The following is a 21496-nucleotide window of genomic DNA, read 5'->3' as shown; positions in this document are numbered from 1 at the left end:
TAACACAAGGGCGCGAGATGGAATCAGGCTGCTTTTGTGATCCATTCTTATTCATATATCATCTTCAAAAGTCGCTCTAACAATTTTCAACTTTCATCCAGGTTTGCATCTTCCTGGACCTCATTAACGGCAGGAGCATATAGTCTTCTCTTTTTACACCCTTCATGGTCAAAACACCCGGTAGCGTCCATCGGCGCCCAGGTCATTTGGATATTTGTGACGTGGTTGTTTTGGGTTATTGGAGCTGGTGTTGTCAATACTTCGGTGCCATCTCTCCTAGATACCGGAATGTGTGGGGACGTGGTGTACTGTGCTCAGATTCGGGGTCTCTTCGGTGAGTTTTAAAGAAGAATACGTTTTGTTGCACTGTGGGCTAAATCATTTTATTCTGATCGTTGCTTTAAATTTTCGTTTCACAGGTATCGCAGTTTTCGAAAGGTGCGATGCCTTTTTTAACCCAGAGTAACGAAACACTTTTCTGACACATAAATCTTCTTAGTTTGACACTCTCCGCTGGAATGTTGATCATGCTATGGCTGGCCTGGCAGTCAACGCGATATGTCATGCAGCCAGCTGCATTCGCAATGCGCTGAAGCAACGTGCTGGACCCACGTAGAATCCTGTTCTTCGAATGTTCTCAGCATACTATCTCTATTGAGCTCTTGCCACGTTGTTTTCATTGCCAAATTTCGGTCAGACTCCTTCCTTTCCATTTGACGACTGCTCTTCATCTAGGGCACTTCGATATGACTATGGTTGGACAATTCAGTTTGATAATAAACATGTGGTTTTTATTTAAATGCATTTTGCTATCTTTACGGTTTACATAAGTTAAAATAGCAGGTACTCTCTTGGATGTTGTTTACGCTTTGGTGGGTGGAAGGACGAGGCAATCAAGGCTCATCATACATGACAAGGAAAGACGGCCGGATGGCGTCGTTGGTATATACGACGAGTTCGTCGTAGTTCAAACTTCCTCCTTTCTCTGCGAGAACCTAACATTATCAAGACGTGAGTACAGAGTACAGGGCAGAACTTCTGGAAGTACATGTTACTTACGGAATCGTATCCTACAGGAGGGGCCGTTAGCGACGTATTGTCCTGCAGTAACTTGCATCCTTTCCCAACGACGACCTTGTTCAACAAGATTGCCTTCAACGACGACTTGCAATCATTATGTGAATAATCGTTGGACCTAACCATGGAGCATGAGTAAAATTTTCATTAAACACAATCAATCGGCAGCCTACTTGGAAGAAGTCGACGACGTGTAGATTCCTTTCCCAAACCTGGATGGTTGAATTTTAAACATCAACCGCGACCCTGGAAGAGAAGTAATAGCCCAATTCACGAACCTTCCCCAGCCTGTCTTCTTTCCCCACAGTGATATATCGTAGGAGGTGCGGATGATGCAGCACAAAGAACAGTTGGAGGCTGCACAGAATTGCGTGTGTCCTTTGTCCCCTAGATTGCAAACACGCCGAGTGCCATGCCAGCGTCGGTTCTCATTCCCTTCAGATCGACCTGAACCTACGAATTGTCCCCGAGCCTCGACCGCTGAACTGTTACGCAAACAAAGAAAGAAAGTGTCAGAGAAGTCACAAAAGAGAACAAAGACTAGGTTTTTCATTACCGATACGTGTTGTAAGCAGCCAAAGAGGCTGGAGGAGCCAAAATCTTGTACACGCGTCGTACGGGCGGGCAAACTGTCCCAACATGCCGCCAAGATGCTTTAAATTGATCGGCGACTGGAAACAGACCGAACTTATGAACTTCAAATGGGATAATGAAACTGTTTCGAAAACGAACCGCTTTTGAAGGTTACATGGCCTGCGGGCACTTCAAGGATCATGGGGCCTTTGCTTTCTGCGTCGTCGATGCATGGCTGACTACAGAAATGAGAATTTGCCATCTTGGGAGCCTGGAGGCACATGAGGCAAAGGTTTTCCCCTAGCCTGTTAGAAGGGGTCAGTATCTAGTTGGGAGACAACGGTTCGAAGCGAAGAACAAACGTTTTATGCGCAAGTGAGCAGTAATCGTGTCCTCCTGGATGAGGAGGATTTTGGCATCCTGGAGCTTGGCAAGTCGCTATGGCAAAGTCAGAACGGACGAACATTCTGCAACAAGTGGGCGCTCAACATTTACCAGCCGACGAGTTACCTCCGCTTCCGCCTGTAGATTTCGTATGCGGACCATTTGCACTCCTGGCGCAAGCTTTACTGCAGTAATCATGCACCTTTGTTCCATCTGTGTACTTGGGTCTATTGTGGCAAAACTAGTGCATATATACGAAGTCAGGACCGATATAGAGATCTGATCGATGACGACTTACGTTGCAGTTTCCATTATTTCCGGCCCCCGAGAAAGATCCAGGAGGATTAGTGTTACCATTGCCGGCTTTTTTGCTTGCACAGGACTTGCTACAGTATGGATGCGTTCTCGTACCATCGAAGTATTTTGGTCGGACGTGGCAAACCTACAACGACAAGTCAAAGAAGAATAAAAAATGTCGGGCTTCCATGTTGAACATACCTCGCACAAGGCAACAGGATTTATAGCTGGAGGGGTATTTCCATTACTCCCAACTGCTGCAGGCGCAGTAGTTCCATTCGTGTTTCCGACAGGGTTTGATGCAGTTGTGGTTGCTGGCGGAGCTGAAGGTAGAGCGGAGGCGCTTGGTGTTGCGTTTGTGGGCGCAACGCTTGGAGGTGGGGGCGGCGCGGCTTTCTGAGTTATTGAACCCAATGGATAGTGACTGGCCAACGTGCCTAGCAAAGATAGCGCAAGAGGGATATGAGAGGCCATTGTCAAACTTGAATTACACCTGTCTCAAGGACAAGAGATGAACAATCTTGAAGAAGAACCAGAATCCGAAGAATCGATTTTTAAACTGATGTAGAAACCGGTTGATAACCATGCCCGGTCAGCACCGATTCTGACTGCAAAAAACGAGGATGCTTCGTGTCGTTCACGAGGCCATCATGCACCCTTTATAGAGTACATGATATCGATGAACGTGCCGTACACTCTCATCTTCACTTCCGAACTCTTCCAACATGGTGTCCCTCGTCAAAAATGTCGTGAGTTGGGGATCCAGCCACAGAACAAAGCAGCCTGTAGTAGTCGACTTGTGCGAGGTACGTCGTTTCAATCGTTGGGAATATATCTTCCTTGACAATGGTTTGATTGGAAGATCTGCGGCAAGAAGCCAAAATTCATCGAAAATGGCCACAAACATCCATATTGCAGCAGGAGCTGCGCACGAAATGGAGGCGGTCCTAGTCCGACGGTGTGTATTCTTCAAGGGTGCCGTTCAACAGGCAAACCTGCGTTTGCAAACTTCTGCTCCGAGGTACATGCTCGGTAAGATTAAGGAAGGTTTTCGAGCTTGATGTTGTTTCCGACGCTTCTTCAGCGAAGGTGTACGCTTGGGGCAAGTCGATAAATGCGAACTGTGCGAAGTTCAGCCTCGTACTGTCGGGACGATGTGCATTCCTTGCGATCGCGTCGTCCGTGTAGAGCCACAACTTCGAGAATTAAGCTCCGGCAGCACTACTTACAAAAACTGTACGGCGATTCATTTATCTTATCCACGTTTCCTGATAACCATTTTTCAGTAAGAGCTCAATTTCTAAGTGAATGGGAATCACCTGGTTCATCTCCGTCTTTTGAGAAGGCGTTCGAGATCATTCTTCCTAGAGATGTCCGTCTTCGTCATGAGCAATACAGGCAAGTTGTAAACCTGATCATGGGTAACGACGAATCTTTATAATTTTCCAAGGCAAGCGAACCCAACACTTGAGGAAATCAGAACCTTCCACAGCTCTCAGTGCATTTGCGACTTGGGTACGAAAGAACCGACACTTTGCAACTTTAAATCTTGTGGTATTTGCAGTATTGTCAAATCGTGCTTCAAGTCGTTTGCCTTCGGAGCCAGCTATAACAATGGAAGGTACATCAGTCGGTCATTATTATGACATTGACAAACATATGCTGACCAGACGTTTAGATTCGGAGAAGGCGTATACTCGTATCGCAATCCTGCCTTGGCTGATCGATTTGCAACTTCGTGCACATCTTCTCCGTACAGGGTCATGATTGCTTGTGATATCGCTGTCGAGTCAAACAATGCGGGTGTCAATAATGTAGGTCGCTTCCTATTTGCATATCGATATCGTTGCTGATTTTGTCCCAGGATACCGATGAAGAATCACTCTTCGTTCCGACAGCTGACGGTATTCTGCCTGTGCATATCATCATTTACGCAACCAAGTGAGAAAAAGATAGAAAACATATTCAAACAATTCTACGTCAAAAAATATTGGATTGAATGTGTATTCTAATAAATTATGCAAATATATTACATGACAGATTGAATGCCGAAGTTACGACGCCAAAGGCGTCTTGAAAAGGGCAGTGATAAAGGAATGGAATTTAGATTTTGATATTGGCATCTCACCGTAGACAATGAGATAGGCAGGACGAATTGCGTCGTTGTTGTATACTACGGTTTCTTCATAATTTAAGTCTCCACCCGGTTCTCCTACAACCTGCGATATGAGGTCAGACCCTTGGCAAGCGCGAATAAGTAAAGGTGTTACCGAGTGGTGTCCGCATGGAGGCTCAGTCAAGTTTGTAGCATTATACCGACGCTTATGGGGATTGCCCACGATTACACGGCTCACCAAAAGAACCCGTAGCTTAGAAGACTCGTCACCATTGAGAGTGTAGTCATCCGCTTCTGATGGCACGTCAGACACATAGATTGTGTAAAAGTTGAGTAGTTGCTCACTGGAGGAACATGCTGTGGTATAAATCCCTGTCCCGAACCTCCGGAACTTATGCTTTGTACCTTGAGTTCGGATATGTCACTACAGTGTTTTGACTGAAGTTGGCATATATCGTACCACATTTCTCAACATCGAACGAATTGCGGATGACACTGCACAGGTGACATTTTGGGAGGTTACAAAGCCGAACCCTGCTCCCATCTTCAACCAGGCCGCAAAAGCGATTTGTTCCATGGAAAAGCAGTTGTTCATTAGCTGGATTTTTTGTACGGTTTCGGAGCGACGGAGACGATATGACAAGAGCTCTGAGGTATTTTCGTGGATTTAGGAAGCCGTTCGAACTTTCCGCATGACTGCATGACGCACCGATAGCGATGGAATGGCTGTAGATTGGAATCAGATGATAACACTTTGAAAACAGCATGTATCTTGGGTATTGCTTTATGAGGGTGTTTCCATCCTTTGTTGAACTTTGCTTCGACTATGTACATTCTGTCAGTGATGATGCAAAAAATTAGTGAGGTGCGCCTTACCCATTGAATATTCTGGATCACCGGAAGCGATGATCTTCAATCTCCTATGCTTCCCATAGCCTTTATTTTCTGGGTGACTGAAGCTGAACTCATCGATGAATGTAGTCATGTCTTTGTGAATCTGTGAAAAAAAGAGGCGAAGGTGACCGATAATAAAGCAATGTCAAATTCTAGACTAGGCTGTGGTTGCGCCGAGCAGTTACACAGAAACCATGACGGCGTTCTTGGATTTTCATTCCAGTAGACACGAGGATAGAGCGTGTCATTGACGCTACCGCATCGCATTGCGTTCTTCTTCGCATTGATGAAACCATGGCCAAACATCGCAAACGTTGAAATGCAACTTGAACCAACACTAAGCCACACACTGTTCCATTTCTCGAAGTTAAAGAGTATAGTATTCCATAGTCGAACGGTTATTTCAATACATCTTCAGGCTTTGTCAAATTCCAGAGTTTGATGAAGTGGGGAAAAACTGATAGTATGGTGGTTTGAATCCAAGAGAGTTACGTTCGCGAGTCACGTCACCATGCCCTTGTGGCCTCATGGATTGCTATTTTCAATCCGCGACTACAACAACAAACCATGATAATCTACGAAGCCTCGAGGCCTGACGGCCTTAAACACCCTGCTTTCGAAACGGAAAGATACCTATATCCGACATTTTGACTCGTTGACTCCACGGGGCCGTTTCGAGATAATCAGAGAAACAACGTTGCTCTAAAACGGTTCTACTTGACCAATATTTGCCAACAGCGGTGCTTTGCTCTCACTCGGATACTCAAAGGACAAATTTCTTCAAGCAATCCAAGCGGTATAACTCTTCAAGGAACTTGGAATCCAAATAGCTAATTCCAATATCCCAACACCAGCTCAGTCATGCAAACGCGCCAAACCATTACCATTGTTACGTCTCCCTCGGTCAATACTAGGGCCCTTCCACCCATTGGTGGGCTCACATCTCCTACTGCAACGAAAGGGCCTGTCTACCGGGTTGAAGAACGAAGCAGAACAATCTATGTCTCTTCTGACGTTGACCCATCTCAATGGGATACCCATAGCTTGAATACCATGTTCACCCTAGCAGAAACCTCTGAAAATGGCCAAGAAGGCACTACAGAGCCCATCCGTCGGACCCATTCTTACGTCGACAGTCATATCATCATTACCGAAGATGTTCCTGATCAGGTTGACGAGCCACGGATAACTTCGCCTAGAGTGAGCGTGTATCGCTCTCGTCGACCAGTTATAAGGGGTGCGGGAACGCTCTCTCCCCCTCTTCCTGAAATTCCAAAACGCTCTTCGCCTGTCAAGACTTCACCCGCTCGTCAGCGTATCCTGTTTTACCACAAGCATGACCCACACTATGGCTTCACGAACTTTTCCCCTCATCCTGTTATCTATAACGGGAAGAAGTACCCTACCAGCGAACACCTCTTTCAATCCTTCAAGGTTAGATATAGAAACACTATTTTGATTGTATACGGCTTAATATTTTTCTATTTTCTGCAGTTCCAACAGCACCGACCAAACCTCGCTGAGCATATCCGAACATGTTCGGAGCGACCAAGTGTTGCATTTTCTGAAGCTCGTCGCTTCCAACCTGAAGTGAGACCTGACTGGAAGCAAGTGAATATAGAAAAGGTTGGCTATATTTTCTCTCTAATCTGAAAGTTGACAATTGATGTAATGACAGATGGATGAAACATTATTTTATAAATTTACCCAGCACGCCGATTTGCAGGCGGAACTGTTGGCGACGGGCGACGCAGAGCTTATTGAGGTGCCGTGATCATTCGTTGTGTATGACTTCATGCTTATATTTTCTACAGGATTCGGACAAAGATGCCTTCTGGGGCGTAGGAGCTGACAGAAAGGGCCGAAATGAACTCGGGAAATGCCTAGAGAGGTTGAGGGCGAAACTCCGTGGCAACGGATGTTAGATCGTCATTGATAGGGCCTCGTTTTTATCGTTCTGTTTGGTTGATCTGTGCTCTTTACCGCCTGCGCACCGCGTGTATCTATGCTTATGGTTGATGGTAATTGATCTTTGCCGCATCTTTTGAATATGGATCAGTCATGTTAGTTGACCGTCCCATGTCCTCGAGGTGGGTGGGTGCAGCATTAAAACCAGGAAGGAAAATTTAGCTATCCATTCACCATCTCCTCTATCTCTGACCTATACCTGGACAAAGATGGCTGCCGTCGCTCAAGTTACACCTGCTGTTCAAGCGCCTCAACTTTGCGATGTATGACATGCTCCTGTGAACCTACATTAATGGGCGACTTGACAAACACCTTTTTAGTATTGCCATCAGAAACCGAAGTTTTCTAACCACTCCTATTGTTCGAAGACATGTGCAGGCCAGGCAGCCACTATGTGCAATGTATGTCTTTCTCGTTCGATAAACTTCAAGAACTAGACAGCTAATGTAAGTGCGCTTGAAGCAATGTCATAAAAAGCCAAAATTTCAGAATTTTGAATACTGTGGCAAGAATTGTGCTGCTTCAGCAGCTGCAAGTGGCAAACCTCGGAACCCAACTGTCGGGACCCATCAAGCTCAAACTAAAGCCAACAACGCAAAAGCTCAGCAACAAGGAGCCCCAGCTTTCGATCCGATACAGTTGGCAAGTAAGCACATGTTCGCTATCATTAACCTGATCGTGCTTGATCTCATTCCTCCACTGTCTTGACAGAACTCGTAGCACAGCACATTCCGCAAGTTCAGGCCTTGATCAATCCTAATGTGAACCCTGCAGGGCACACGATTCAGACCGCACCAACTTCCCAACCAATTGTAGCGAATCCCTTCGCGAATCCTGCGCCTCAGGTCATTCCACCCGCCATCCATAACCCCAACGCGCCCGTAAACAATCCATTCCTCAATAACGTAGTCCCGCAGCCCGGCGTACCCTCTCAAGCAGGTTCTGCGCAGAACGCGGTAACTAATGGTGCAGTCATCTTGGTAGCTTCTTCTAATCTACACTCTGCCGCTCAACAGCTTCATCTTATTAGCACGCAGCAATCTGCCGATGATACTGAGTGCCTTATCCCTGGCTGCGGGCAGCCTGTCCACGTTGACTCGAAAGGGGTGAAAGTCAGCGACTATTGCTCTATGCGGCACCGCGAGTACGTCAATTTCTCTTTCTGTTTCTTCCCCTTTTGTCATGGGGATAAATTACATGCTAACTTGCTGTCGTCATCGTCGCTCAACGCTATAGAGAAGCAGTTGCCACTGGTCTGGCATCGCCTTGTATTATGTGTTTGACTTTACCGCAGAGCGACACCGATTATTTCTGTTCGCGAGGGTGCAGGGAGGAGTCCTTGAATAAGCACTTGGAATACAAAGATGACGGAGTCGAGGAGTGATTTGGAATCTAGTCAAGGGCTGGCCCTTTCGGGGACCTGCGTCTCTATAATGTAAATGATGACCGCATACCATATTCTTAGCAATTCATTCAGGTTTGAGTCGATTGCCCTGCCACTTTCATAAACCACCGTCGGGATCGATCAAGCCTTTCCGAAGTCAGTAAAACTAATAGTAAAAGGAAACATGTAATCTAATCTTAATAGGGGCACAACAAACTTTAAATACATATTTCTACTACATACTTTTCCGAGATTTGTCCCGCACCGGAACATTGCGTTTCGCGTCCGATACAGTATGTATGTCACAGTGTGCACAAGAGCAAGGGGTGTTAACAACCCTGAAGGGTCGGGGATAAGATGTGATTAATTAATTAATGTAGGTGTATAGACAACGTAAAGATTCTTGAGGATAGTGACAGTAAGTATACAGCGAAAGATACAAATCGGATAACAAGTGAAAGCAAAGCGTAGTATGTGGATAACTGAATCGTAAAAGGTGTAGCATGATTACCAGAACCTATAGTACAATAGAACCTTTTTGTCAGAGCGTTTTGTGTAATAAGGCAACAACTTTCTGGAATCCGTCTAAAGAGACCACGATTTAGCAAGGCGCAAGATGCTTTCAATCAATTTCTTACAGCGAAGAGGGAACGCAGAGATGGACGGAAGAGCAAAAACATGGGACTTGTTGCATTGATGTAGACGGAGTGCCGTCTGATCTTCAAAACGATCTTTGCAGCGATTACAACCGATAGTACTGTGGCACATAAATAGGTCGTCTCAAAGAGTTGGACTCCGGAACTTGAAACAGGCGTACCAGTCATGTATATCGTGTATGTCTAGATGATAAGCCAAGGCATGTATACCAGGAAGCAAGTCGTGACACCCCGAACGAGGGCATGCAATCGTTTCGTGAGGTCCAAGGTTACGCACATTGGCGATATTTTGCGCTTCCTGCAACTAGCAGACAAATCCATCTGTCAACAGGGGACTATACATAGCGGAAAACCATCACTAGCAAACATACAGCAGTAAGCAGAGCTTCGTGGCGCGAGCGTCGTAACTTCGGTTTCAAGGTTCCTGTCGGGAAGGGACGCGATTCGAACGGAGACGACTTGTTCGACGAATTAGTTTGCGAGTATTCTGATGAGTAACTGGAACCAGAAGAAGTCTGGCTGATCTGTTCCAGTGAATGACGAGCTCGGTAACTATCGACAATCCGTTTTGCAGGCGTCATGACCCCGCTTTCAACACTAGTATTGTTGGAGCTTCCAGAGCTTCCAGAACGAGGCAATTCCGACGCGGAGAAAGTCCAAGTACTTCCTGCATCGGTCTCGCTAGCCTTCGGGAGCAAACTGGGCCTCGAAGAGAAATAAACAGCATAGCGTCTGCGATCGTCACCGACCCGAGGCTGGGTGTTCTGCGCAGCAGGAATAAGCCCCTGGATGACAGCCAGACGTGCAAAATTATCCATCGCAAAGAAATGTTCAAGTTGACAGTAAATGAGAGTGTGGTAGAGTGAAGAAGAGGGGAGTGGCCCAGCAGCGATCATGGATGCAGCATATTATAATATAGGCAAAGAAGAGCGTAGTGAACTGGCGTTCAAGGCACTCCAGTGGCTTCTACACGATTCTGACTCGTGCACACCGGGTTGGGACAAATGTGAACGAATGCCACTTGGAATGTAGGCCGCCATTGTAGTAGGTAAAGACTCGGCGCGTATTGGTCCAAAAACATCAAATGAATCCTCTGCTCTTCTACTGTTGCCGAACACGAGGCAATTTCATGCCCTGCCACTCGTTGTGATGATGTGACAAAAATGGGCCTAAGATCAGGAGAGAGCGTATACACGTTCCATGCGATTTCTCCGACCTCATGGTGGTGGCAGACCCAGATCAATCGTTGTGGTACTGGATCAACACTGGCCTGAAGGGCCAGAAGTATTTAAGGATGTGACTATACTCACGTGAAGCTTGTCACATCCTTCTTGGCACTGCTCCGAATTGCAGGCTACCTCCTTTGCTCCTGCCCATATTGGCCACTGTCTGTCCACACCACATCTCACTGCTCTGCGAGTTAGACTTCCGGTCAAATATTCTTTGGGCTATTGGATTATGATGCAACGTCTTTCACCTTCAAAATTTCGAGCTTCTAATGGCATATTAAAATCTTTGGCGACACCCCTCCTGGAAACACGGCATTTATCGATACCACAATGCAGAACAAGGGATGAGCTTCGCCAATCTTTCCGTGGAATAAGCTCTGCAACAAAACCAGCATATGAAGGCCACATACCTCTCAGTTGGTTTGAAAACGCGTTTCTGGCAGTGGGATCAGCCTTCGTGTCGTTGGCAGATCCGCGTAGAGGAGGTGAGGCTTATATTACTCTAGACTTACATACTATTTTGGCACTAACAGAGCATCTCGGCAGACATGATTGCTGCACTTGGAGAAACTACCGCCGGCCCCAGCCTTCCACGTTTGAGGGATCGAATGTTAGCGAGTCCTGAAGGCCGCAAAGTCCTGAAAGACAGACCACGCGTCAATTCATCTACGGTCGATATGAACAAACTAGCGCAATATCCAGAAGGGTCTTTTGGACGAGCCTATGTGACTTGGCTAGAAAGATGTGGGGTCACACCTGACACTCGCGCCCCGGTAAGTTACATGTACACTTTGTCAGGCCGCATACCAAACGACGCCTTTTCATTCGTCCTTCAGGTAAAATACATTGACGATCCTGAACTTGCTTATGTTATGCAGAGATATCGTGAATGTCACGATTTCTATCACTGCATCTGCAACTTGCCTGTCAACGTCGAGTCGGAACTGGCCCTCAAATACTTTGAATTTGCCAATCTGGGACTGCCAATGACCGCTATTTCTGCTTTGTTTGGGCCTCTACGGTTAACGGCACAGAAGAGGTCCAGACTGTTCTCTGAATACGTACCATGGGCCCTTAAATGTGGAGGAAGTGCGCAGAGTCTCATTACAGTCTATTGGGAAAAGCGATGGTCAGAAAACATAGAAGACATGAAGAAGGAGTTTGGTATCTGGGACCCACCGGAAGCACGCTGGAGCAAGCCCTTGAGCGAGGCTAAGGCCGCTGCAGAGAAGAGGCAACAAGCTGCTGCCTCAGAATCTGGGCCCTAACTTATACGTCCAAATTATTCATGATTCGCGTCCAGCTTTGATGACGCCTTTCAAGAACATAATAACCCTTGAATATATTCTCCGGATGATTCGTCATTGCCTAGTCCTTTTCGATACCGCCCTCTTTCCCCGCCCCTTGGTCATTTATTTTTGACCTGCCTACGAGTCGGCGAAAATAGAAGGGTCTTCGGTCAACGCTAAATCAATGCCTTGGATCGCACGAGATCTCCTAAATGAAGTACCTTTTCTTTCCTTGGTCTATTCTTTTGATCTATTCTTTTTCAAAACAATGCACAAGTCACGGATATTTCGCAAGTGTTCTATCGGCGTGTACGCAGATGCGAAATGAAGATTATATGGCTATCTGCAAATGCACCTTTATGTTTCAACTTTATGATTCGGCTGACTTCCCTAGCTGCCGAAATAAATAACATTACTTGGTTATTAATGTTCGTCGATATTCGATTGCTCCTCTCGCAATAGTCTACAGCTAACTCCTGATAGCTCAGACTTCGCCCGCATGCTTACTAATACTCAAGATGTTTATTCGGCCAACGCTGGACAGGTGCGACAACTTTGTCATGATTAACCAATATATTCCTTCCCCGAGCTCAATTAGCATTCCACAACGCAACGTTTTTGACGCATTTCTCATGTCCGCCGACCAGTGCTGTAACGACCATAAATCATAAATATTCGATTTGTGTATCGGCAACAGTGAGTCATCCAGAGCCTCGGTTTCACAAAAGCCTTTTTTTGGAAATCGTAAAGAAAAAAGCTACCTTACTATGTGCTCACGAGGTCTACTAATTCTGTTGATTTAAACTTCCTTATGGAATGGGCGTACGAATGGTGTCTGCCTATCTTCGCAAGTGCATACCCATATTATTTTTTATGAGAAGACCTAGGCCATATGACCCTAACTGAGGGTTTTTTGGTCTGCAACCGTTTCCAGAGAGAGGAGGGGGCACAACAAATTGCGGACTTCCTGAGCGCCTGAGGTAGTTTTGGACCATCCGCGGTATTAACAGCTGCGGCACATGCCAAGACATCATCCAAATTTAATTCAGCAATGACATACAGCTGAAAATTTCAAGGATTGAAACTTGAATTTCTTAAAGTTAGAAGTGTCCTAGTAAATGCTTTGCGAATGAATCGCAACTCCTTTGAGTACCATCACCGTACGGCGCTATGTGCTACTTACCGGCCACGCTTAGCACATGGAAGACAATGCGCAGGCTTGGCTTTAGCGTACGATTACTACACTCTCACCATAAGTCGCATATTCTATGTAGTAGTATCCTGTAGGTTTACTATTTTGAAATGACAGGGTTCAAGACAACTCTACCTAGATACTTTCAGCTTCGTTTCCCAGACTAGTAATAAATCAACAGAAATGTACTATTTGTTTCTCCAAAACCAGAGGAATTCTGGTTGTCAAGTTTTGTAGTGGCGCCATTTTCAACCTGAGCGCTTCACAATAAATTAAAAATTCAAAAAATACATCTGCTCGATCGTCCCCAAATTTTGTTGCTTGACATTTCCACGTGGCTGTCTGGTTTTGACAGTCGTCGTAACCGCTTCTCCGCCACTACAACCTCTTTGATCAGGCTGGAGCTACCTGGCAGGCAGATTTCACAATTCGGAATTGACCAGACATTTTGCACGCTCGCCCTGGCGCCAAATCAATGGCGTGTTTCTCTATTCCGTATCTACGACTCGTGTCCGGGCATAATATACACTGAATAGGGCAAAATTTGTCAACCGATTCACAAGAAGCTCCAACAAGGCCTCCGATGCCAGCGAGCTATCGGGCTTCGGTATATCGAAGACGAAAAAACGTGTTCTTTTTAGGGTATCTTTTAAAGTTTCGTTTGAACATGCGTGCTTATCCATCACAACCCCCTTACTAGCTTAAAAATATCAACGTGAATGAACTTAAGCAACAAGTCAAACTTACGGAGTCACGAGTATCCCAGTGCGTTTCGTGACTGACGATATAATTACTTTTTATGATGATGCATATACTGTCAGGATCGTCACCCTATCGGAAGCAGTGAAACTGGCGATGCGGCGCCGTGTCCCTGGGATCTATTTTACCTAGATTTATGTAAATTGTGAGTTCTGGGAGATTCCGTCGATTCACAGACACTTGTGTCATCTCCAAGCTGATTCCAGATTTGCGGTTTAATTCTTCCCTTCAATTGATATTATGTCAAGGTTCGTCGAAATCGATTCAGATATCCTCTTTAATCGTCAATGTGAGCACAATCTACATGGGTAAACTTCTTTGCAGCAGCGCTCCGATCACTACACGACGTCCGACAGTGTCAAAGTAGTTTAGAAACAACAACTCAGCCGGAGATCCCAACAGGACGTTTTAGGTACCTTAAAGTGCGTCAGTGCTATAAAGCCTCGTGCCAAACTGGCACCGTTGATTTCATCTCATTGTACGGCTTTATTCTCCCCAGAGCCTTTCATACTCGCTACCAAGGAACCTAACCACCAACTCATCTCTCCAACTTCTTCCTCTCTGACATGGACATGATGGTACGCTTGCAATGTATTCGATAGAAATTTCTTCTCATTCAACCTTTGATGTCCTTAAAGATTTTTCGTGAAGGTGTCCAAATCTCCAAGTCATCGTGGCCGGGGAACGATGAAGATGCATATGCCGTTGCTGAAGCTGTATTGTCGCCAGCAAAATACGCCCTACTTCAGTTCCTGGGATATAAACTTCTTAACCTGACTTTTTCGGTGAACGATTCTGGCCTATCATCTGCAACGTCAATTAAAGTCGGTGCATGGGGGGGCGCTGTTCTTACTTTTGTTCACCTATTCGTTTTGGCATCACGGCGAGACAACCTTCGAAATGACGCCTCGATACACCACATGGTCTGCAAGGAGATGTTGTGCAGTGCCGTCGGGTCCATCTTCGGCGCCATGTCCTGTGGACTGATGAATAACTTATCTATATTCGCAACGGCCGGCTTCATTGGACCAGCTGTATTTTTGGTCATTCTATTCGGACCCATATGCGTGGCCATGGCTATAAGATGGATTATTGAGAGGTGGTGGAAGAGACGATGATTAGGATATTTCGTCGAAAACCGTGGCATAAAAGGTTTTTTGTCAGGTTTCTCGTCAGTCAATGTAATGTCCAATCCGGCATCAAGGCTTGATTTAAGCAGCATTTGTATTTATATTATCCATAGTTCACCTAGTGCGCAATTGTGCAACTGAGAATCCTACCGCTTGAAGGCTGTACGACTGTTAAAGCATTCACGATTTAGGACAGTAAACTAGTACGTCACTTTTTCACGTCATGTAAGTTCGCAGACGACGGACCCGAAATGGCTTGTCAGTATAAGTATAACCTGCCGTATCCGCAGGTCCAAAAACAGATCTCGGGAATCTCTGCTATCCGTATGCACTAAGAATAATCGGCCTCCCTATGAGCGTCACACCTCCTTATATTCTATATCTCCAATGATATCTCCCTTCGACACCTTTACTAGTCGGAGCAACTTACAATGTACATCGGATTGATGATTGCATAGCCAAGACCCGAAAAAAGTCACTAATAAGGAGTGGACTACGCCCATAAGCGCCTGGCAGCTTCGCGAAGTGTAGGTTTTGCAGATTTGTTAACAAGGCACCCTTTTGTAAAGATTATCAAACCTTCCCGGGTAGAGAGTCATAATATCCTAGCTACCTCGGCATCGTCCTAATTTTTGAGCTATATGTCCATGAAACACTACTCGGCGGTAATTTTCGCTCCGATGACACATTTGGGTCAGGATATAATAGTAATATAGTATATAGGAAAGGGTGTGGTCAGTGAACATACCCATCGTGATGGAATTATGGATGACAAAGTGGCGGTGACATCTTTCTCGGTGGTTGACCACCGTGTGAGATTGAGATTGGATGGCAATCATGGCATAGCGTTACTAGCCCCACTGCCCAAGAAACAAATATAGGTACAAATGGATATTCCTCAGTTAGACGTCCATACGGTTCTAGAATTTGGAAAGTCTCTAGATTTACAGGTTTTATGTGGGTCCTGACCTGACCCTGAATTGTTATGATATTGAATATCAAACCATAAGGGACGGTACTGCCCCTAACTAATAGCCTGATGTGATCAAATGCAAGTACACATATTCTAAGCCAGGTCTGAATTGTAAAATATGGATTTCATGGGCGCTTTTTCCCGTATGGGACGATGTGTGCAAAAAATTTAATGTCACCTCCGGTCAGTTTTTAGGGATAGAAACCCTAAAGTATCAGCAAATCAACCTAAACTCTGGTTTGTTCCAGCTGCTCTAGTTACATCATTGATAAAAGCTTGAATTTACTTCAAGGATATTGATTTAGACCTCCTCGACAGGTGTCTTCTCTTCCGGTAGACCCTGAAAACGGTTACCGGTGTACTCGGTCAGCGTGGGCGAAGTAACAGAGTCTATTTTGCATACTTCTGAAGCTGTTTCGCTTTCTGGCATTGTCCTTTTGGTTGCTGGAGCTGCATCGCTCTCCTCTCTATTCTCAGTCGACCCCACGTTGCTTTTTGATCTGATGATATCTTCTCTGACGCTCTGGCTATTGTCATGAGATAGCATTTTTGGGCCTATCAGAAATATCTGGCTGGTTGGATCACCAGTGCAACCTGTGGTCGCATCTTCAGGATTTCTTCGTTCCAGTGGTGTTAACGGTCGAGAGTTCCAATATAGCTCAAATATATCTTCATTCCTGGTTTGACTGCAAGAAGAGGTAAGCGATTGAGGTCTGCGCATTGGCAATCCAACACATACACAGAGACGTCTTCATCTTCCGAGTCATGGTAAAAGGCGGTGACAAAAGATTCGGCTACGTCGACCTCCTCTTGGCCTTTTTCCATATGTACTAAAGGTGGGGGAGTCCTGAGAGGCTGGATTGGAAGGTGGGGATTATAAGGGGGAATATAAAGAGTAAATGGGACGTCTGCGTCAATTTGACTCATACATTCAAATCACGATAACCAAGATGAATGTGGGATCCTAGCATTACCAGGTTCATGATATAGCCTATCAAAGGAGTAGATGGAGATGACGCATGTCTATACTTCGAAGTCTGAAGAATCACTGATATTCGTTGATGGGCGCCTAATCCAGAATTTACGAAAAATTCACCAGGGCGCTTTGATCGAATTTACGATATTTACTTACGGAGGAGGACCTGGGGGAGAAATATCAATGTATGGGTTGTGTTGAGAATAGGACAGACATTCGGCGGCCCGATGTATATTTCAGCGCGCGAATCATTCACACATGTGTCATGTAACATTGCTTACTACTACTACTAGTGATCATAACAGTGATTCATATGAGTTTACAGATTGCCTAAATGGATATTTGATATACCTTTTCAAATGAATTCATTTTCTGTTTTTCCAGTGCTTTTCTTGATGCAAGGAGGCTGTTAGGTGGTAAGGTGGAGACCGCGATACGTACGAGTCACATTACGCTGAAGAGCCAGCAGAGTCAGTGTCACAACTTGGATTTAGAATGGATTCAATGATTATCACGTGATAAGCTGTTTTATTTGGAGGTGCAAGCCAAGCAGCGGCAGTTTCGCTTTGGTGGGTGCGTTCACGAACGTCTGTGTTCCTTTCTATGTGGCGACGTCTTTCCCTTGGGAAAGCACCATTATTTTCTCGAATATCTCACCCAAGTTCACGGAGATGGATATCCACGACATTTGTAGACCAATCAGTACGCGCTTTTGCCTCGGAACTAGTTGATACCCAACCGGTTTTTCCAATCCCTGCTTCCTCAATTCGCATTTTGAGCGAACCACCTCAGTTCTACTCGACACTTTTGGTATGTCGTCCTTTCTCTCGTCTTTCTTATATCTAAATTTTTATAGAATATGATAAATCAAGCGGAAAGGCGGATTTTTCTATCTTCCTTATACATCGGGTCAGAAGAGGACGAGCTTGTACGTGGCTTACGAAGGCAATGTTGTGAATTTACCTTATTTCTTTGTAGATATCAACCATAGCGCGTAGAATGCGCGATATTCCGAGCCTTAACGTTGATCTGTTGCTTGATTTTAATCGGTCGACACGTCCAGGGCGGGATTCTACGGCTCATATCTTACTCCCTTTGCTTCGAGAATTTCCATCGCGTGTGCATGTTTCCATGTTTCGTAGCCCAAGTCTCCGAGGTATTCTCGCGAAATTAGTTCCTCCCCGGTTTAACGAAGGATGGGGGACGTGGCACGCCAAAATTTACGGGGCAGATGACAATGTCATGATTAGTGGGTATGGTGTCTCTTCATCAGGCATACTTGACGATGTTTAACTGTATTTTTCCAGAGCCAATTTAAACAAATCCTATTTTACCAATCGTCAAGATCGCTATGTTCATTTCTCCAGTCAACCAAATATCGCCCAATATTGTTTCGACTTTATTCAAACTGTCAAGAACTTTTCATTTACTCTATTACCTGCTATTAGTCATTCCTCAAAGTCGACTCTCCAACTCAATCCACACTCATATACGAACGACGCCTACACGCTCCTCTGGTCTAATTCAAATACGCATCCGCACCATTTTAATTCTATCGCAGAGTCGGCCTTTTCGAAATTTCAGGCAAAATATCGGAAGTTGAACCCGTCCATAACCAGCAAAGAACCAAATAATCCCAATGAGGCACTTCTCTTTCCGATTATCCAAGCGGGGCAATTCAATATCAGGGAAGAAGAGTCCATTTTCAAATCTCTTTTCCGCAATATCGGCCAAATGTCACGTCCGTTACTTGACCTAACTAGTGGCTATTTCAGTCTGTATAGACCTTACCAGGACCTTATCATGAAGGCTTCTGGCGTTGATTGTCGCATTGTAGCTTCTAGTCCAAAGGTAATCTGCCTTTTTGCGTGGGAATACTGATATCTAATCTGATTGTTAGGCAAATGGCTTCTATGGTTCAAAAGGAATCTCAGGCCGCATTCCGGAAGGTTACACATTGTACGAGAAGAGATTCATGAAAGCGGTTTCCAGAGCGGGAAGAATTTGGCAAGGAAAGTCCCCAGAACAGGGGCAAGGTATCTTATTGAGCGAATGGGAAAGGCCAGGGTGGACATACCATGCGAAAGGTAAACCTATTCCATATTGCAAATATCTAGAAATTCTTGGAAGGCACCTTTTTCACGTTTCTTTACAGGCATTTGGCTTTCTCCGAGTTCTTCGAGTCTTCCTGTTCTAACCCTCTTTGGGTCTACGAATCTCAACTCACGATCCGCCCACATCGATACTGAACTTTCCTTTCTATTGATCATTCCTTCGGCGCAGCACGCAAGCTCCATCGCCTCCCCAGAAAAGACGCATACCATCTCTGACCCGCCACTTTTGGCGCTCCAAAAGGATCTTCAACGAGAAATAAGAAATATCAGGAGCCACACAACCGAATGGCAAGGACGCCAACGAGAAGTCCGATGGACAACGAAGTTCATCGTCTGGCTCGTCAAAGGAATGCTTTGATCTAAAAATCTCTGTGTTTTCATTTATGGTATCATGATCCCAGTTCACTTGATTCTTTAGAAATAAGAATGAGTGCTCTCTCTAGGATTGTAATGACGCAATTCTCGGATGCCAGGATCCTTGACGCGTCTCGACTTTGCCTCGTCAAACTGTATGCAACAGGTCGACCTTTCGTGCTCGCTCCGAATCTATAAATGGCCCTGAAATTCTATGTTTAGCCAAACTGACGCCATCGCAACTCTTTATCAAAGACGGTCTTTTGAATGCCTCACTTTGCTTCAGGGCGTGTATGGTCGGATCTACTGTTTTACCTATTTATGACAAAGGAGCTTGCAGATGGACCAGCGTAAGTTGGCCTACAGAAACATTTTACTGATTGGACCTGGTGATGCGGATACACAACAGTTCTCGGCTGATAGGGGCAATATTTATGCGCTAGATAGGCTAAAGGTACGCTCCCCATCATCAAATATGTTCTCGTGAACAATATTTGAAACCTTATCTTCTTTTTCAGTTCCCCACACTCACACTCTCTGTATACTTTGTTCAATATAGTAATGTGAATGGCTCATCATTATTTTTACAACTATCCACGTCATGCCGCCTGCCCTTAAAGTTCAAAACCCACAATCCCTATCCTTACTTCAATTGAATATCCTCAACTTTGCGCACCACGGACGACAAAGTCAAGAATGTTTCCGCTCCGTTTTATCCGTCCATTTATCAATCAAGGACGATATCGATGTGGCATTTCAGGATCTTCAGGAGCAGGTTTCCCAGAGCGAACCTAACCTTGCACACAAAACTGAAATCAACATCACAGTCTGTCTAATTGGATTCAATCCATGATGTGACCTAGAGCGCCCTTGCGGCGCCCGCTGTGTGCTCCCTGTTAATTCAGATATCTATTAATCGAGCATCGGTACCGGTTCTTGGCACTTTTTGGGGACACCTTATTGCCAGGCTATTTCTGCTTTACCTATGGCTCAAAGTCACATTCTTTCGCCTGACGATTTGGTGGGCGCTTACAATCCGTGTGTTCGAGAACCAACCTGGCCAAGTTTTCAGTTTGCGACATCCCAATCCTCCCCCAAAGTTAAATTGTTCTGAAAGGTCGAGTACGTGGATCGTCCCTGTGCTTCAAGTTGTCTGTCTGCTCCCGGATTCGAACTTCAAAGACATGGGATGATCTCAACATCCAGAAATGACGACCGCTAGCGCTTGTTAAGGACAAAATTGTATGGTCATTAGTTCGGGGCCCGACGCAACCACTTCGCAACTAGCAAGCGGAAGTCGCAACTTCCCGATCGTCTAGAGTGAAAACTTGTCTTGGCATCCATAGTAACCGCCGTCCACTCCTTGCCTTTTTTTTTGGTTGCTGGACCCTCCAGGTACTGCTCGCTTGGGTATGGCGGTGGGCGCTGACAAGGTACTTCGGTACTTCGCTCCAATAGATACTAGTTGTGATTGAGACGATTCGCGGTCCGTTTGGATGAGATGTTGTCTTGTCTAGTGATACGTGATACGATAAAGGAGGGTCCCGTAGGTCCCAGAGACTTGTATGATACGGAGCAACAGATTGTCTAGAAGCTGGCTGGACGGTGTGATGGTCGGGGAGGAGGACTGGTGATGAAGAAAGATGTGTAGTTATGTTGAAGTCCAAAAAGACGAACGACGCGATACCTTGAAGTGACCGACGTGCCCGAAATTATTCCCAGGGGTACCGATCAAAGGAGAGAACTTGAAAAAAAAACAAGAGAAGGTGAGCACGTAAAGGGTATGTTTGCGGCTTTTTTTATCACCAAGCGGTGCTGGTTAAGTCGCTTGTTGACCAATTGAGCGCGGGTGTATGAGCGCCTATTGTGTTTCATGTCAAATCCCACAGGACACTCAGTTTCGTCCAGGCAGAACCCGTTTTACACTTTTTATATTTTTTTTTTGCTAGGGGTTTTACTATTATACACGATTTTTTTGGGTCTCGCGCGTAGTGCAGCGACGTTGGATTTTTTGTATTTAATCTATTCAACTTGTGCGTTGGGTTGCCTGCTTTCTTGGCGAGCTGAGCGACCCGGGTATATTGTTGCAGTGCGAGCGTGACGTCGTCAACTACGACTGCTTTGCAATGGG

The 21496-nt window shown here is 45.4% G+C and overlaps 7 protein-coding genes across 7 annotated transcripts; 4 read left to right on the top strand and 3 right to left on the bottom strand.

Annotated features, from left to right (window-relative positions):
• Positions 1–893: 893 nt before the first annotated feature.
• JR316_0005716 (Protein mono-ADP-ribosyltransferase PARP4) lies at positions 894–2805 on the bottom strand (the record flags this gene model as incomplete). The annotated part of the gene is made up of 10 exons (XM_047891472.1): positions 894–995; positions 1060–1195; positions 1251–1289; positions 1356–1562; positions 1634–1748; positions 1810–1950; positions 2013–2088; positions 2146–2275; positions 2333–2476; positions 2540–2805. The coding sequence occupies 10 exons, from the start codon at positions 2803–2805 to the stop codon at positions 894–896; spliced, it is 1356 nt and encodes a 451-aa protein (XP_047748821.1).
• Positions 2806–3056: 251 nt separating this feature from the next.
• JR316_0005715 (uncharacterized protein) lies at positions 3057–5118 on the top strand (the record flags this gene model as incomplete). Its single annotated transcript, XM_047891471.1, has 8 exons — positions 3057–3137; positions 3194–3363; positions 3416–3567; positions 3618–3729; positions 3782–3952; positions 4010–4145; positions 4196–4272; positions 4878–5118. 8 exons carry the CDS (start codon positions 3057–3059, stop codon positions 5116–5118), a joined length of 1140 nt encoding a protein of 379 aa, XP_047748820.1.
• Positions 5119–6202: 1084 nt separating this feature from the next.
• JR316_0005714 (N-glycosidase YbiA) lies at positions 6203–7266 on the top strand (the record flags this gene model as incomplete). The annotated part of the gene is made up of 4 exons (XM_047891470.1): positions 6203–6775; positions 6836–6967; positions 7020–7106; positions 7156–7266. 4 exons carry the CDS (start codon positions 6203–6205, stop codon positions 7264–7266), a joined length of 903 nt encoding a protein of 300 aa, XP_047748819.1.
• A 252-nt stretch (positions 7267–7518) lies between these two features.
• On the top strand, positions 7519–8693 carry JR316_0005713 (uncharacterized protein; the record flags this gene model as incomplete). The annotated part of the gene is made up of 5 exons (XM_047891469.1): positions 7519–7572; positions 7630–7710; positions 7772–7955; positions 8021–8453; positions 8546–8693. The coding sequence occupies 5 exons, from the start codon at positions 7519–7521 to the stop codon at positions 8691–8693; spliced, it is 900 nt and encodes a 299-aa protein (XP_047748818.1).
• Positions 8694–9234: 541 nt separating this feature from the next.
• On the bottom strand, positions 9235–10167 carry JR316_0005712 (uncharacterized protein; the record flags this gene model as incomplete). The annotated part of the gene is made up of 4 exons (XM_047891468.1): positions 9235–9278; positions 9332–9450; positions 9511–9653; positions 9721–10167. 4 exons carry the CDS (start codon positions 10165–10167, stop codon positions 9235–9237), a joined length of 753 nt encoding a protein of 250 aa, XP_047748817.1.
• A 643-nt stretch (positions 10168–10810) lies between these two features.
• On the top strand, positions 10811–11846 carry JR316_0005711 (Ubiquinone biosynthesis protein; the record flags this gene model as incomplete). The annotated part of the gene is made up of 3 exons (XM_047891467.1): positions 10811–11063; positions 11125–11351; positions 11415–11846. The coding sequence occupies 3 exons, from the start codon at positions 10811–10813 to the stop codon at positions 11844–11846; spliced, it is 912 nt and encodes a 303-aa protein (XP_047748816.1).
• A 4376-nt stretch (positions 11847–16222) lies between these two features.
• JR316_0005710 (uncharacterized protein) lies at positions 16223–16746 on the bottom strand (the record flags this gene model as incomplete). Its single annotated transcript, XM_047891466.1, has 2 exons — positions 16223–16607; positions 16661–16746. 2 exons carry the CDS (start codon positions 16744–16746, stop codon positions 16223–16225), a joined length of 471 nt encoding a protein of 156 aa, XP_047748815.1.
• Between the last annotated feature and the right edge of the window lie 4750 nt (positions 16747–21496).

Source organism: Psilocybe cubensis, chromosome 5 (genome assembly GCF_017499595.1).
Source record: "Psilocybe cubensis strain MGC-MH-2018 chromosome 5, whole genome shotgun sequence".
Lineage (NCBI taxonomy): Eukaryota > Fungi > Basidiomycota > Agaricomycetes > Agaricales > Agrocybaceae > Psilocybe > Psilocybe cubensis.
The sequence above is the reverse complement of the archived record's forward strand: the minus strand, read 5'-3'. Positions and strand labels throughout refer to the sequence as shown.